The following is an 18,388-nucleotide window of genomic DNA, read 5'->3' as shown; positions in this document are numbered from 1 at the left end:
TTGAATTCCAGATTGCTGCTCTTACAAATAGATTATTAGAATTCATGGTGTCTCTCTACTGAACTGAGAAAACTAGACAAAACTTAGTTACATCTTACAGATAAAAATGCATTTTTGTAAAAAAAAAAAATAAAAGAATTCTCAATTATAACAGGACACAAGTATCACTGCTGGAAATGGCTACGGGAGAAAGGTGCGGCACTCTCCTGCTGGAGGCAGCTGTGTGAGGAGCGGCAGGCGTCTTACCTAGAAGGAGTGTGAAGCTCTCCTCCCCGCGCAGCTCAATGTGTTAAACAATAAAGCTGTGAAGGAAGCTGGCATTGCAGGATGTACATCAGGCACTGAAGTCGGTGTTACAAATAAGGGGTACATTTCTCACCTGTCATATTCGGGGGAACTCTGTATCAAAGAGCTTTGGAAACGGTAAGTCCCTTAAGGAAAAAACAAAACGTGGGATGTGCTGCCCTTAGGGCATCTGTAAAAAAAGATGGAAATGATCCATCTATGTGAGTGGATTGAAAAACAACAGGAATGTTTCTGAACAGAAAGACTTACAGAATTTTCTCTTGGGGCTATGAAGTAGAGGCCTAAAGGGAAAAAAATGTAGTTTTTCGGAAGTTTGGACATAGTTTCCTTCTACTGTTCACAGATGAGTTTTTAGAATTTACAAAGGGATCAGCACAGACTCACATGCACTCTAGGTATGTGATAAGCAGAGGCTTTTAAAGAATGCATTGGACTATATGAGCTTCCCGGGGGGGCAAGGAAAAAGCACAGATCCCAGAAAAAAAATCAGAAGTTTTCTTGCTGTGGTCTAGGGGAAGAAACCATGCATTCTCTTCATATTCCAAATGGAAATTTAAATCCTATCAAAATTGTAATGAAATCTGTCAACATTCATGTGCGGGTTGGGGGGTAACTCCCCTAGTCTTAGTTACCGAATTACTCCATGCAGTGGCTACAATTAAATACATTTTCCCCAAAAGCAATGCTGAATAAATCAGGGCGAGGCAAGGAGTCATGCAGGTATTGCACTTATGAGATGATGCATGTGTCAGTGTGCCAGAGAGACTCTGGAAGAACCACTCCTTTGGGCAGGAGGGTTCCCACTGCAGTGGGGCTGGAGTGAGTGGGGCCTTCCATCGTGCCCTGCGTTGGTACATGTTTAGGCATGGGGCCCAGCTGCCCCTAGTATTTCTCAAACACTGAGTGTGTGTCGTGAATGATGTAACTTGCTTGTTTGGATCAGATCCTCCTCTCTTCTTCTACCTTCTCTGCTTCTCTGCCTCCCTCTGAACTTCTTCCCTCCTCCTCCTCCCCATTGCGTACTTGCCAAGTATCCTGTTGTATGACAATAAATCCATGTGGGTGAATAACAATTTCTCACAAATTCAACAGGACAACTGAATCTTACCACATTCCTTTCAAATTACATGAAATCTAACTAGACACAGGAGCGGAGTGGAGGGACAGTGACTCTTTCCCCTCCCCCACCCCATTAGCCACACCCAGGAACTGAACTGTCCCACTGTCCCCCTGCTCAGGCACCAAGAACCTCGACCAGATGCGCAGAGGCTCACCTGCTCAGAGTAGTCGTTCCCATCGACATCGTCACTATTGGAGTGGCCTCCTGGACTCTGCACGTCTATCCCATGACTCTCCAGGATTGCTGCTTCTTCGAAAAAAGCAAATAGATCCCTAAATTATCTGTTACTGTATCCTAATGGCTGAAACTCTGAATTTTTGTGCTGAAGAAATTAGAATGTAATTAAACAAGACCCTATATTTCTCTACACTTGTTTCTTTTAGACATAGATGGCTGAAATTTGAGTGCATGTAGGTCAGGGGAGGCACACCTTTGCCATTCTGGGGTCTCTGCTGCTGTGCGTATTAGGTACTTCATAAATGATTGCTAACTACACAGTTCTCCTATCTTGGAGTTCTGTAAAGCCTATGAGAACTGTAATGATGAATAAAAATTGTATTTAGAAACGAAACGAAATGCTGTCTATGCCCATACCATGCTCGATGCACCTGATCTCGTGTGATCTGTTAGTACTTGGATGGGAGAAAAAAATGCAATTTTAGAAGGTAAAATCCAACACCCCACCTGACTTGCCAACTTAAATTTCTTACTTATTGTTATAGTTTTGGATGAGAAAAAATTATTTCTTCCTTTTTCAGTTATATTCATAATTCCCCCTAGGGTACTTTTGGCATTTTTTTTTTCTCTGCTCAGCTTTGTTGAGATATAATTGATAAATAAAAATTGTATATATTTATGGCATACAAGGTGATGTTTTGATACATATGTATACATATATATAGATGATTACATCAAGAATTCCCACTTCTTAAATACTCTTTATCTCTGTCTTTTGCTGCATTCCTTGTCTATTAGGTCTCTTTCATTCCAAACCATTAATCAATTGTTTCCTAGTATCTAAGTCATAATCCAGTAATAATAAAGAAATTTCGATTATCACACTGCCTCTCTCGAGACCCAACAAGTATCTTTCATATGTACCACAGGAGTAATCAATTGCTCAGGGGCCATGTATAAGTCTATATTCTAGAATTTTAAGAATAATGAGTTCTATAAATAACCATGTCATTACCATTAAAATACAAATGGTGTCAATAATACTAACTGTGGTTTATTAAAAACGCAATGAAAGACATTAGGGCAATTTTTGTTAGGCTTAGAAGTTAGGATCTAGCCGGACGCAGTGGCTCATGCCTGTAATCCCAGCACTTTGGGAGGCTGAGGGGGGCAGATCACCTGAGGTCAGGAGTTTGAGACCAGCCTGACTGACATGGCAAAATCCCCGTCTCTACTAAAAATACAAAATTAGCTGGGCGTGGTGACATATGCCTGTAATCCCAGCTCCTTGGGAGGCTGAGGCAGAAGAATCACTTGAAACCAAGAGGCAGAGGTTGTGGTAAGCTTAGATTGCACCATTACACTCCAGCCTGGGCAACAAGGGCAAAACTCCATCTCAAAAAAAAAAAAGATCCTTTAGACTTGCAGTTTCTAAACTGAAGCTAATCATAATATAAACATGACGTTCAAACTGCTGCACGAGAGAGAAAAGCAGCCTCACTGATACATTACCAATATTGGCTCTCCTCTTGATCTCCTTCCTTCTGTTAGCAAACCAATTATATACTTTCAGGGAGGTAACTCTTTCCAGATCAGACAGTTTTTTACCTGTGAATACATGCAATAAAATTCAGATAATCTGTATTTGGGATCCAATAATAAACTAGTTTTAAGGGCTAATATTTTTATTTTGTTGCTTTTGATTACACTGCCAAAACCACAGATGCAGAGGAATTTTTAAAGTATTATCTAGTACCAAGTATACGCCCCAATTATTAAATCAATAAACATGTAAATGAACACAACAACTAGTAGTAACACAGCATGCTTCGATTCGGAAAGCCATACATATTAGAGATTTCCACAAACTTAGTTGGCTAGGGTGCCAGATCCACGTTAGCACGACAGTATCATGGGGGCTTCATTTAATTACCATTATTGTAGCAGAGTAAGTTATTCATTTTTTATTTTTTTGACACAGGGTCTCACTCTCTCACCCAGGCTGCAATGCAGTGGTGCAATTATAGCTCCCTGCAGCCTCGACCTTCTGGGCTCAAGAGATCCTCCCACCTCAGCCACCCGGGTAGCTGGGACTATAGGTCCAGGCCACCATGCCAGGCTAACTTCTGTGGTTTTTGTAGAGATAGGGTCTCGCCATGTTGCCCAGGCTAGGCTCCAACTACTGGGCTCAAGCGAACTGCCCAACTTCGCCTCCCAAAGTGCTGGGATTACAGGCGTGAGCCACCACACTGGCCCAAGATGAGTTATTCTTTATCATGTATCCAGACAAGAGAAATTTACTTACATCTTTAAGGCCTTATGTTAACTAGTTACCTGCTATCTTAGGACAGAGGATAGACATTATACGTGGTTTCTTAAAGGCCGAAGGCCGCTGTGACTATCCATTATTGTAACTGGGTTGGAATACATAGTACAATTCAGGTTACATTTTAGATTTACCATCTTTGAAGTCCAATGTGATTTTCTTATGAATAGTATCATGCTTGCTAATACAGACCCCCCTGTAACATTCCCTCCTCACCTTCCTTTTGCATTTCAGCTATTAATCCACAGTGGGTGAAGAAACCAGAAAGCAGGTTTGTTAGGGCCTTGATGATACGGGGGTAAAATGTTCCAGGGAGAGTTCAAGTTTCTGCACAGCTTTAGGGCTGGGACTTTTGGCATGTTTGAAACAGGGTACAGATTCCTTTCACTTGTGTGTCACTGGAGCAGAGTTTGTAGGGTCTACATTGCTAGAAGTCTGGCTTCTGGGTGAGGGAGAATGAAGGTCTGCTTAATTTCTATAAAACACTAATACTTTTGTATGTACCCTTTAAGCCAATCAAAATAAATGGCCACATGGAAGTTAACTGGATCTATTAACTGAGAATGGTTTCTGTTTAACAAAATCTGTAAAATGTGAAATAATATTTTAGCGCAAGAAAGAAAATACATTTGAAATATTTAAGTAGGTTTGCTGATTTTGGAACAACAGGACTTCAAAACGGTACTGCCCCAAATCTTTCTTAGCTAAGCAGAAGTCATCTCAATGTGGAAAGCAGACAGAAACCATCTATCTGCTTTCCACATGGAAAAGAATTCTTTCCCCAAAGAGAAATACAGCATTTTATAATTTATAACAATTGTTTACAAAAAAGTCATCTATCTTAATCTTATATTGAAAAAGCTTGCTTAAATATTTAAAACTTTATTTCATAATTAATATCTTTTAGCTAAATTCTTACAAAAAGAAATCTACACATTAAAAAAATAGTAATTTGAAGGTCTCATATTTCACATACGGTTACTCCCTGAAAACTCTCCAGTGTTAGCATTTGATTTTGAGTACCATAAAAACATCTCTCAGAAGTACTGTGTGAGCAGGACAGAGCACTGGCCACTTGTGGAAGGATGGCACACACTGAGCTGGGAGCACCATGCCAAGGGGCTCATGAGACTTAGCATCCTAGACGCCGACCTGTAACCAAGCACTGTGCTGCACCGCAGTGCAAGGCTGTGCCTACGACCTTACCTGGCTTCTGTATAACTGCATTGCAAGCATTTGCAATTTCTTCCCTCTTTGCTTCATCTGGGTATTGATTCTCATTGAAGTAACTGCAGAGGCAACCGATAAAGATACAAAGTTTTTATTTTTCAAACCTACTCTTATTGAAATACTAACTCGTTGAAAAATATGGTTCTGTAAGATGCCACACTCAAGTGTCTAGGTCCAGGCTGTCGAATGGAAGCTTCTGTGAGAGTAGAATCTTCTATGCTGGCCAGTATGGTGGCCACAACTCACAAATGGCTACTGAGCACTTGAAAGGAGGCTACTGTCAGTGATGGAATTTGAATTTTATTTAATTTTAACTAATTTAAATTTAGCTCCATGTGACTAGAGGCTATCATATGAGACAGAACAAGACTACACACTGCTGTGCTTCATTAAAAGATGTGGTTTATATAAAGTTATTTTTGATATACGTGACTGATTCAAGTCACATTTCTATTATTTAGGCACTGGTAATAAGACTTTTTTTTTTTAATTGTCAAATTGTTTGTAATAGCAAAAACTGGAAATTACCCAAGTGTCCATCAATAGGAGAATGGCAGAACAAATTTGGGATATCTATACTTATACACAGCTACTTAAAACTAGTAGGAAAAAATAAGTTAGAGTTCTGTCCAATGACCTGCAGGGATGTTTATGACATATTTCTAACTGACGAAAACTATCTGCAGAATAATGCTGAAAATGCCATTATTTTCAATATGGTTTTATACCAATAAGAAGTGAAAATATCATTACAGAATTTAAAAATTCCTTTGTGTACATAAGTTTGCATAGATGAAAGCTGGAAGAGTACAGAGTAAGCTTAAATACCAGTTACTGATTTGCGGGGAGGGGGCTTAGTGGGAGGAGTTTAAACATTTTTTATTTGTTAAAATAAATGTTAAACATTCTCTTTTTCATTTATTAACAAAGTATGTATTACCTTTGCACTTTTTAAAATATAATAGTACTATGAAAAAAAGAACAGGTTTATTGAAGCCACCCTTAGACTTCTCAGACCTGTGGTTATAGACTGCTTATTAGTGCTGCTTTTTCAGTCACCCATGAGTTTAAAAAAAGAACTTTCATGCTATCAGCTTGGAAACTTCCAATCAGAAATGAGCCCCTGTCAAATCCTAGCACCTATCATTTCTGCAGGGGTTTCCCTTTCCCTGTAATCCAGCCTTTCTTCTGCCTTCAGCACTCCTGTCTGCACTGGTGGAAATGCCATCCTACTGTGATCAGCATTGGAGGTCCCGGCCCTTCCTGAGGATCACCTGCAAACCCAACTTCTAACACTACTCCTCTCACCAGCACTCCTCCTCGGAGGGCAGGACTTCACTGCGGTTATTTATTTAACCTCAGCGGTGCCTCACCAGATGCAGTCCTGACTCACAGCAGCTGGCCCCACATAACCACCCTTTCCTGTGTAAAACTTAAGTCATATGGCTATATCCTCCCAGTCTGTTCAACTAGCACCCTCCACTATGCTCTTCTGCTTTATTTGAGCATCTCTTCCTGCATGATTTTTTGCTGTCATTTCTGGGACTCCAGTGTTCACACTGAGGATTTTTCCAAGTCACTTCCTTCATACCTGCTCCACTTCCACATTTCTAATGGCCTTTGTCTCTGCTCTACATCTGCTATTTACTTAGGCACAGATGTTGTGGATGAACTGAGACCAAACACCATGCCTATCACCTCGGAGTCTGTCAAAATGGCAGAATCTCAGACCCCACCTCAGACTTAATCAGAATCTGAATGTTAACAAGATCTCCAGGTTATCTAAATGCACAGGGGAGAACTTCAGAGATGTACTGGATTAGTTCATTTATACAAAATTCAACGAAAATGAAAAGCAGATACTAAGTACCTAATATGGTCCTGTCACTGTGGGTAAAGAAAGATGATATAGTTTCTGACTTCGAAGAGTTCACAGTCTACTGGAGAGAAACATACCAGTCAGTACCTTGTGGTGAAATGCCACAGGAGGTACGAACAGAGCACTTAGGGAGCACGGATGAAGGCATGCTCCGTGTTGTTGGCAGGAGCCTGGGAAGGCATCGCTGAGTAGTGTAGTCTGAGTTAGGTCTAGAGGATGAGTAGGACGTTGCAAGGCAGACAAGAGGAGGAAGAGCATTTTATATAAAAGGGAATAGCACATGCAAAGGCAAAATGGTAGATAAAAGCTTTTGAGGATTCTGGGCAGAGAGAAGAGTTCAATGTGACTAGAACATGGGGCTTGTACCAAGCAACCATGAGATACTGGCCTGGAAAGGTGGGATGGGGCCAGCTTTTCTGTTCCTTAAGAAGTAAAGACTTCATACTGAAATAAACAAGGTGCCTTAGAGGTCTCCAAGATAGACAGAGATCTACTCCCATCTGTGCTTTAGAAAGACAGCACTTCACCTTTAAGGCTTACCCCCTGGAATTCCACCTCCATGATCTCCAATTCTGAAATTCCCCAATCAACTTTTTATTTACCTATGTCTCCTCTTCAAAAGAATTTGTTCTTCACCTCCTTCATTATCTCTAACTCCTTAATCCCCCCACCAGTTAAAAAAAAAAAAAAAAAAAAAAACAAACAAACAAAAAAAAACAAACCTGTTTCTCACTCCTTTTTGGGCCTCACCTCTCATTTCTTAGCCTGAACTCGATGGCATGCCAAATCAACAATTTCCCTTAGGAGAAACTTAGACCGTTTAGCTTTTCTGTCCTTCCACCATACCTGTCCAGCCAATCTCCCACCCTGCAGAAAGCAACTTCCATTTGTTTTCTTCCATCCTTCTCTCAGGGGACCAAGTGTCCCTGGACAAAGTCATAAAATAGGGCCAATTGGTTTTTTTTTAATAAATCCACACTTTTCAACCTTAATTGGGCCCCTCATTTCTGCTGGGAATTCTATTGGTCTTTTCTAACCAATTGCCTTTCCTATCCCATCTTTCCTACCCCACTTACCTGAAACCTTTGCACGCTTTTACCCCACGCCCTCAAACCTACCACTGTCACTTTTGGTAGATGACCTTGCTTTCTCTCTTATGAAGACGGAGATTATTTAATATGAGTTAACTGCTTGGCTTTTCAACTTTCATACTGCCCTGAGCATTACTCATTCAGTTCTGTCTTATGGTAGAGGAAGATACATGCATTCTCCTCCTCTTCAAGGTCAACTTCTCCACTTTTGTCTTTGATCTCATTCCCCTTCCTTTTATTTTCTCAACTCTCTCCTTTCTTTCCTGCATATCTCTTCTTTTTCCTGTGCCCATACAAAGATCCAATGATCTTACTTCATTGTTTTTATAATACATATTTCTTCATGATAGTGATCTCTGAAGTCAGGACACATTTTTATAATTGGTGGTATCTTAAAATTAATTGGTGGTGTTTTGTCTCCCTTACTGGCATGTAAAATAAGGTGTGCCTTAGTTGCTAAGACCTACGGGTCCCTTTTAAGCAATAGCTCTTTGGCCAGTACAACTCACTGTGACAACTTTTCTTCCAAGTAACTACAAAGCCTGTGATGACACTGTACCCCTTCCAATGCCTGATTAATATTCCTAAAGCACATCTCTACTCATTATTCTGTTCAGAAATTCTCAAAGGTTTATTATAGAGGTATTCAGAGTCCTCCCTCAAACAACCTCTGCATCTGCTACTCCCACATATGCATGCTACCACCTAGGAAAATGGAATAACTAAACTCCTTGCATCTCTGTACCTTTCTCTTGCAAATACATTGGCTATTTTCCTCCCCCATCCCCAGTGCAAATCTTATCTATCTTTCAGGGTATGGCTCAAATATCACCTCCTGGCCAATCAAAGGTATTTTTTTCACCCCACAAATCCCACTGCACTTCATCTGTTCCTCTCTTACATCTCTTTCATCTTGTATTATAGTTATCACTGAATACATCTGCTACTACACTGAAAACCACCTGATGCCAGGGTACAAGTCTGACTCATCCTCACACGCACTGCTCACTAATGATGGTGCTGACGAGTCAATAATGATAGACAAAGGTACCACCAACCAGTGTGGGGGCCTCCAAAAGAAAAGGATCACACGGTAAATGCACTGCTAACAAGCAAGGGCAGAGAGGTATTACAAAATGGCTCTTGAAGGATACATACTAAAGGGTTAGCAATGACTGTCTCCAAGAAGCGAAAGTGTTGGAGATGGGGGCCAAAACAGAAAACTATTGGTGGCAATTAAGTATGATTTTCACTTTTTCTTGGAGAAATAAGAAAAATTTAAAAAGTAATTTTCACATTTTGCCTTATATACTTCTCTGTTGAATTTCTGAAATAAACACATACTATTTTTATAAATAACTTTTTAAGAAGAGAACTTTGGGGAGACATTGCAATATTTAAGAACTAGTTTAATGATTAATACAAATCTGTAACTATTTATGTTTGGAAAGTGTATTTGGACCAGCTAGAAAATATTAAGATTGTGATTGCTGTTCCTTTGACCAACAGATAAAGCCATGCTATCTCTGGATGCTAAATTAGAATTTGCAATTCTTCATGGTATATATGGTTTTTTTGTACTGAGTTAAAAAGGCTGAAAATTAAATTTAATTAAAGATTAAAATTATTCTGTATTTTTAGGATCTAACTATATAAAATAAAGAAGACCAGAGTAAAAAAAGAAATCAGTAACTTTTTCCAAATCAAGGCTAAAGAAAATAAGAATTGATTCAATATGGTTTTGAATCTCTAAGCCTGGTAACTAATTAATCCTTTCTTCTCTATTAAAGACCTGTTATTTTTATAATTAAGAAATGTAGGCCTATTGAAAAATATGAATTTTCTTTTTTTTTTTGAGACAGAGTTTCGCTCTTGTTACCCAGGCTGGAGTGCAATGGCGCGATCTCGGCTCACCGCAACCTCCGCCTCCCGGGTTCAGGCAATTCTCCTGCCTCAGCCTCCTGAGTAGCTGGGATTACAGGCACGCACCACCATGCCCAACTAATTTTTTGTAGTTTTAGTAGAGACGGGGTTTCACCATGTTGACCAGGATGGTCTCGATCTCTTGACCTCGTGATCCACCCGCCTCGGCCTCCCAAAGTGCTGGGATTACAGGCGTGAGCCACCGCGCCCGGCCCGAAAAATATGAATTTTCATTGAAATGTGCTACTACAGCTGGAGGTGTATACAAAGAACTGTCAGCACAATTTTATTCTTTCTCTATTTCTGTAATGTTTCAATGTTTAAAAAATATTCAAGATATAATCTAAACTGATAACATGATGTTTATAGTAGCTCACGGTAAATACTTAACTTTAAAAAGTAGTAAGATTTTTCTTTATCTTTTTTCTTTTTGTTTTGAGATGGAGTTTCTATCTTGTCGCCCAGACTGCAGTGCAATGGCGAGATCTTGGCTCACCACAACCTCCGCCTCCCAGGTTCAAGCAATTCTCCTGCCTCAGCCTCCCAAGTAGATAGGATTATAAGAATGTGCCACCATGCCTGGCTAAGTTTTTAGTATTTTTAGTAGAGACAGAATTTCTCCACGTTGGCCAGGCTGGTCTCAAACTCCCAACCTCAGGTGATCTGCCCACTTTGGCCTCCCAAAGTGCTGGGATTATAGGCATGAGCCACCGTGCCCTGCAAAAGTAATAAGATTTTTCACTGCAGAACTCTTAAAACTTTTTTGTGACAAAAGACACATAATATTTACATAAATAAAAGAGATTTTTGAAAAGATTAAGATAGACCAGGAAATAAAATAGCAAACAACTATGTATTACATGACTATGCATAAGGCATTATACTTGACGGGTATGTGTAATTTCAAAGTATGGTCCCTGATTATGGTTCAGTTGAGAATATACAAAAAAGTTAAATAATAAAAGGAATCAAAACATAACTGTGACAAAATAAAATGCATCTAGCTTCTAATTAAGTATAAAACACATGTTAACTTAAGAGTAGAGCGCTATCTCTATGGATTGGGCTGCTCTGGGAAAGCTCATTGAATTGGGAAGGCTTCTGAGGGATGTGCAGGCTGCAGTCACTGGCGAGGCAAGGGTAACATTAACAGTAAAGACGAAAATATGAAGGCATAAAAACTTATGACATGCTTGAAAAACAGAAGACAACTAGTGATGTGATCTGATTAGACTGCAGGGCTTATATTAGGGTGAGCATACGCCCTGGTTTCCCTGAGATACTGCCGTTATCTTGGATTATTAACATATCCCATCTTAATCCTCCAAAGTATCCCACTTTGGACAAGAAATTATATGGATATCCTAGGACCACACTACATTATATACATATCTGAATTTAATGTCAACTAAAATCCCCTGGATCTTTTTCATAAGTGCTCTGACAAGGAGGATTTGGTAGTTGCTCAGAAAAAAGGAAGCATCAAGAGGAAGATGGCTAAAGCTTCTATCTACTCACAAAAGGAGGTATTGAAGCCCCAAAAATATGATTGGCATGTAATAGACAATAAGTATCTAAATCAACAGATGGTTGAATAATTGAATACATCAGGGAATAAATGAATGAGAAAAGGAAACAAAGGCGAAAACAGAAAACAGTGGTTTCAGTTAAGACTTTTGGTAAAACCCAGACTATCTCAGGAGAAAGTGAGGATTTCACCATTTTGTATAGTATCTTCTCCAGGTACATTAGGTGGTTTTAGCCTAAGATATTTTTGCTTTGTTTGTGTTTATTTTTGAGCTCTATATAACCAAAATGAACTGCTAACAAAGTTGGGAAACAGGTCTAATTGTGATTTTGAATATAATGAATTATTCATTCATTTTAATCACCCAAAATGTTGAGTCCTAGTTTATACCAGGCTATTGGCTAAATGGTGGCAAAGAAGAACCAGACAAAGTTGCCCCAAATAGTTACCAGGTGATATAGGTATGTAAAGAAGATATTAGGAAGTATTGTAAAAGAAATGGTCTTAGTTGTATGAATGCAGTACCATGGTAGCAGAGAGGAATGCATATTTGTGCAGAGTCTTGAAGAAAGAGCAAGGGTTTTCGGGTGGAGAGGGCAAGTGCAGGGAAATGCTGCAAGGCAGAAGAAACAGCAGTGTGTCCAAAGGCAGTGACAGAGTTATGAGAGAGCACACCATGTTCTGAAAATGGGAAGGAGTGCAGTGTGAGTAGAACAGACAGTGTATGACGGGGCTGTTTGGGAACAAACTGGAAGGAAAGGTTGGGTCCAGATTTTAAAGGGTATGGAGTTAACTTTTTAGGTAACTGGGAGCTGTAATTTAAAGCAGAGGTATTCTAAGATCAAACTGATTTTTTAGGGCATTATCTCTGGTGAAAAAGAGGCAGAGCCAGTTAGGTAGCTGTGGCATTGGCTGCGGAGAAGGCCTGAAGTAGGTTGAGGCCTGGACATAGAAAGGAAAGGTGAGATTCAAGAGCTGTTTCGGAATGGTGATAAAACGCACATTCAAGACAGCCCTAAGAACAGTACACACTATTATTCACCTTCCAGCATTTTAGATTATTTTGAAGGACTATTCTGTTACCAAGTGGATAAACTGTAGGAGAACTTGGCTGTTAGACTCTAAAGGGGACCTGTCTCTGAAATGAAACTCTAACGCAAAACATGCTTCTAGTCCATATGAAATGTATATAGCCCTAGACATTTTCTAAGACAAAACAGGGAAAGAAGTGTTAACAAAAATCCACAGGTAGCAATAAAAAAGTGATAAAATAAATCCTAAGGGCACTATACTTTTATAGATAAAGGACACTGTCAGCTGAGTGATCAGTGAATGTCTTCACAGGGAGAAACCAAATGGTCTTTTGCCAGACAATGACAGCAAAAAATTAAAATGAAAAGTGGCAAAATAATTTACATGAGATGAGAAACCATAAGCTAGCAACAAATGGAAATGTCCTTGAACCACTTTCATTTCAGTAACACTGAAGTCTATAAAAATTGCAGCCAAAGAATTCCTCCTTTAGTGTCTTGGTGAGCATATAGAAGACAGAGACTGACTCTCTAAGCAAGGAATAATGCCATGCAAATGAACATGCTCTACCGTGCCTTCTTCATGTTAACTCTCTGCTAAAGAGATATTTAAACCTCATCATTTCAGTGATCCAAAATAAGGCTTTAGAATTGCCAGACATTTCCCACTAACTACAATTTAGTGTGTATTTATTTATCACTAAGGCAGTGGGCAGTGAGCATGAAAGGCCTGCTTTTAGAAGAAAGATTTTTCTTTAAGAAGAAGAAGAAAAAAAAGAACAACTTTAAATTAACATACTTTGGAACCTAAGTCCCATCTCCTATTTGAGAGTATCTACATGGTAAACAGTCTTTGGCAACAAACAAAACAATTTAAATATCCAACCACCAGAGACTGGTTAATAAGTAAGAGGATATTCTTAAAATGGATTTAGTCAATGAAAATCATGTTATCGAAGATTATATAAGTGAGTAAGCATAAAACTACGTATCTGGCATAATCATCTTTTGTTTAAAAAGATACATAGATATATATATAATACACAGAAAAATGACTAAAGTAAAAATAACATATACCAAATGTTAATAATCATTATCTTTGGAGCGTTGTATTAAGAGGTATTTTAATTTTCTTTATAGTATCTTGTGTATCCCTCAATTTTATATATGAAGCATGTGCTAATTTTATAATTTAGAAAAACATTATTCTTTTCTTTTTTTTTCTTCTTTTCATGCTTGGCTACATGCAGAGAAAAGCATTATATAAAAATAAAGTTTGCTGTCTTAAAGTATCAGCAAAATGGAATTAGATTAAAATTACTCTTAATAAACGTTCTTAGCTTATTTTAATGGCTTTTAGCAACAAACCAGTTTACATTTTAAAAGTTTGTTTTGCAAATGCACTAAGGTATAACAAACAAAAGATGGTCTATACTAATGTATTTTTTACAGATGAGCTTATTTTTAACTCCACAGACTTAATAAAAAAAAAAAAATGGCTCTGTCCACATCAACCTTTCAGAAGGTGTGAGCATAAGGAAAAACTAAAATATAAATGAGTTTTGTTACAGAAGAAGCTGTAAGTTTTCATGACTTGCAGCATCTTAAGGTTTTAAAATAGAATAGCCCGTGAAAAGAGAAGAGAGTTCTAAATGGAAAAATTTGTACTGGCCTAGGAAGAGATTCACATGAGAAAGTGAATTCTTGAAGACTAATTTACAAATGCCTATGGAATCTCATAACACAGCTCACTTCACATGGATTTAGATATAACACAGAGTAGATCTGACAAAGAATCAAAGACCTTTAAGCTGAAAGCTGCTTTATTTTGCAGGTGAGGACACGAACTTTGCAAATGAGGAGCCAGAAAGAACTGACTTGCTCAAGGTCACATGACTTGTAACTCAGATTTCCTGACGTATTAGTTTCAGTGACTTGGGAACAGCCATCATTCTGCTAGGACATGTTATTGTTTCCCACTTCATTTAAGATATGTAATGCAAATCTCTGTATCAATGAATCACCTAGACCAAGTTCCTGTTAATTTCACAAGAGTTCCTGGAAGGAAAAATGTGGTGGCATCAGAAATAAACTCGTGATAGCCCAAGGACCACAGTTACATCTCATCTAGGGCCTTGCCTTTTCCTCTTTGGAAAAGGAAATCTAATTTCTCTGGAGACACAACCGTATCACTGACCTTCCTTTTTTCCTGGGCAGAGAATTAAATAAACTCTGTGAATTCTCACTTGAAACAGAACATCAATACACATTAAAAGTCTATGTCTACTGCACAGTTAACCTATCTTAGAAGAGTTAGTACCTCCTCAGACACTAGCAGAAGACAAAGTTTCCAAATCATTAACAGGATGGTAGGGTAACTTTCTTTACTTGTTTAAAAAAGAAAAAAAAAAACATACATGAGAATGAGAATTATGGATACCATGTATGAAATGTGCCCTAATAGAAAGTTTTCCTTTCTCCAGGCCTTCACTGCAAAGATTTATATTTAAATGTTTCCTTTACTTGAAGCATGCTAACTGCCACTAGACCACACTTGCTAATTGATAAACAGGTGTCAAGCATAACACTGGATTTAGAAGGTGAGTTTTTAGTATACTTTATCCTATCACTAAGCCTTTGAAACAACACAGGCTATCACTTGACAAAAAACCTGCAGCCTCAAATGAAGAAGTTTGGTGTGAGTCTTATTAGGATGTAACAATTGGTTACACCATACTAGAGGTTTGATGTGAGTCTTATTACAATGTAACAATTAGTTTTGCTCCAAATAGTATTATCTTTTAATCATGTCTATGAAGACGTTGAAAAGAATGGAGACAATTTTCTAGACGTGTCACAACACCAATAAAACTGACAACTTCTAACCACCTTAAACAAAAACAACTGACAAACAGTAGTTCTCCTGAAACAAGTCTCTTGACTACCACTGAATTTAGCAAGTACTTGCTTAGCCCTCCGTTTTATTTTAATAATGAAGAAAAAGAACATGCACAAGAGGGCAGTGTTTGGTTCTGTTGCTAGTCTGTGGATTTCCTAGTTTCCTAATGAAACGACCAAATGTGAGTGATAACTAAGGTCATACCAGTGGAAACGGTGGTACCTTGGAGAGTAAACTGCACTTTCTGGTTCACAAACTCCTGAGGCACTGGCGTTGGTATACTCCTCGCTGCATTTGCTCCACCTTTAGCTAGATGGCAGGTGCATCTTGCTTTCTCTGTTTTGTCAGCCTTCACTGGTAGGAAGTAGGTTTACGAAACAGGTTTGTAAGGTGACTTGGAATGAAGTTTCTTATTCCTGGTATACAAGTTGCCCCAAGGCAGGGAGCCTATTTCTTTTAAGTGCTGAATTATAAACTGGCCCCTTACAAACTTGACATGACTGACCAACAATTATTATAACATGAAGATAAACAGAACAGGACTGATAAGGATCAATCCAGTTTTTTGCATGGTTTTTCTTATGATCATTACTATGCTTCTGCAAAATGACTGCCTCTTGCTAAAAAGCTATTGTCTGTATCAAAAATGAGAACTGGTCCTCCCGGGGATGAATCCAAATTCTTCATCTCAACAAGTAGCAAACCAAACACAGAGACTAGCATAGATTCTTTTAAGAATCAGAGGTGCATTGGTCTGGGATTATCCTGATACGTCTCTGAAGGCAGAGGGAGAAACAATTCTTTGTACACAGGGGGACTTACTAGTTTTTCTTAAACCTAGACTTTTACTTCTTTTTTTCTTAGACTTGCTACTGTTTTTAGTAGGAGTCAATCAAACTACCAGGATATAGATAAATGAGTCCTCAACTGCCTTTTAAAAAGCCAAATTAATTCTGATAACATTTGGCCAAAAAATGTGCTACTTAATATTAATACTGACAGAGCTGAAAAGTTATCTTACCAATAAAAAATTATCTTACCAAAAAAGTAAACAAGTTAGCTTACCAATAAAAAAGTTATCTTACCAAAAAAGTAAACAAGTTAAATAAATCTCTTCAAAGTCACATTGCAGAGCAAAAGTATTTTGATGACAAACCTAGTGAGATGATGATAATTACATAATAGTGTCAAGAAAGATAGAACCATAGCTTAGTCTCACCTTTTAATTTAATGGATGACATGTCAAAGTAGGAACCAATTAAATAGAATATTTGGATGAAACACTATTATAATCAGGACTCCTAGGTTTTCAAAGCATACTCTAAGACCACTTTTAGATGCCTCCTACCAATAAAATAATACAGTCCATTCAAGTTTCTTTAACCAAACTTGGATATTTACCAGCAAGTTCAGATCCTACCAAATGAGATCTTCAAACACCAAACACATATACAAGCCTCTGTACATGTTGTGAATGTTTAGTGCAACAACAATGATTTCTTAATGCCATTATAAAGGCCAGGACCACATTTGTCTTGTTAATTACCGTATTCCCCACTATCTATTACAATGATTGGTACAAAGCAGAAGCTCAAAATATATTCGCTTGAGTTTTTAAAAGCTCACTAGTTTTCTGTGAAGAGTTTCCAGTTTGTCTAGAAGCTGATCTCCCTTGGTATTAATGTTTATAATATGATGCCTAGAATCCTGCCCTGAGATGAATCAGATACTTCACTGGTCACTCATTATATCCAACACCAATATTTACCTAATTATGCTTCATTTATTTGTAAACTGCAGCCACAAAACATTGTATGAGGAACATGGGGTCTTTTGTCTTGTTTAATTGGCTTGAGGACTAGAGAAATAAAGGGTATGCCATTTGTAAAAAATGAAACTTCTGGCATAGCATCTCTATGACGATAGAGAAAAATTTTAATCTGCCTCAAAAACATCATGATAATTTTCCTTCTGGCTATTTCTGTTTGACCAAAAATGAACCAGGAAGTATAATTTGCCAATTTTAAATGCATTTAAGCACAGTTCATCTTCTTACTGGCTATGAGAAATGGATTGGGATAACTTTACCTGTCAATAAGTGGGAAAGTTTTGTTGTTTTTTCCTCAAATAGTCTAATGGATTGAAATGAGGTCATGTCCAGGCTCCTGCTGTCTCATATAAATGTTAAGAACTGCCTTCTATTTGTAGAGAGATACAGGAGGTGTAGTTCAATATATTCCACCCAAGTCATTCCATAAGGAGTATAAAAGAGGATAAACTCCTTTTAAAATACAACTTCCAGCATAATTAATTACAAAATTTATAGTGTATTCTTCCAGCATGTTCTCTTAGAACAGCAATGACATCAGAAGAGAGGGAAAGGAAGACCAGCTTGCCAGGGGTTGCAGTGATGGCAAAATGACCTAAGGGAGGGCAGAGTGCATGTTTTACATCCTCATTCATTAGAGAGCAGGACAAACATTCCATTTTAAATGATTCAACTCTGCTCCCAGAAAATGTTTTTCTATGGATGAAAAAGATATAATGTTCTAAGGAAAACAACATTGAGGCATTCAAAAGTAGTTTTCCTGCTTTTTTGAGTCATTTTGATTGGATCACTTTAAATCTTTTGATTATTATTTATCATCAAATTGATATGAATGCCTTGCAATTTTAACACAACTAGAAAATGCTGCTGCCGGGCGCGGTGGCTCACGCCTGTAATCCCAGCACTTTGGGAGGCCGAGGCGGGTGGATCACGAGGTCAAGAGATCGAGACCATCCTGCTCAACGTGGTGAAACCCCGTCTCTACTAAAAATACAAAAATTAGCTGGGCATGGTGGCGCGTGCCTGTAATCCCAGCTACTCAGGAGGCTG

At 38.3% G+C, this 18,388-nt stretch overlaps 1 protein-coding gene across 17 annotated transcripts in view; it reads right to left on the bottom strand.

Moving 5' to 3' along the window:
- Positions 1–18,388, bottom strand: part of HMBOX1 (homeobox containing 1) — a 182,235-nt gene that overhangs the window by 14,098 nt on the left and 149,749 nt on the right. For 3 of the 17 annotated variants that reach the window (XM_032265378.1, XM_032265379.1, XM_032265383.1), the window contains 4 exons: positions 5,136–5,218; positions 3,116–3,211; positions 1,581–1,675; positions 1,270–1,341 (listed from right to left, as the gene is read on the bottom strand). In XM_032265378.1, coding sequence (XP_032121269.1) covers positions 1,270–1,341; positions 1,581–1,675; positions 3,116–3,211; positions 5,136–5,218 — 346 coding nt within the window. Of the gene's footprint in view, positions 1–246; positions 315–1,236; positions 1,342–1,580; positions 1,676–3,115; positions 3,212–5,135; positions 5,219–18,388 lie in introns of all 17 variants that reach the window. The other 14 variants (XM_032265389.1, XM_032265390.1, XM_032265391.1 and 11 more) reach the window with 10 other exon arrangements.

The sequence above is a fragment of the Sapajus apella genome, unplaced genomic scaffold, assembly GCF_009761245.1.
Source record: "Sapajus apella isolate SASKATOON/1434 unplaced genomic scaffold, GSC_monkey_1.0 scaffold150, whole genome shotgun sequence".
Lineage (NCBI taxonomy): Eukaryota > Metazoa > Chordata > Mammalia > Primates > Cebidae > Sapajus > Sapajus apella.
Note: the sequence above shows the minus strand (reverse complement) of the source record. Positions and strands in the feature narration are given on the sequence as shown.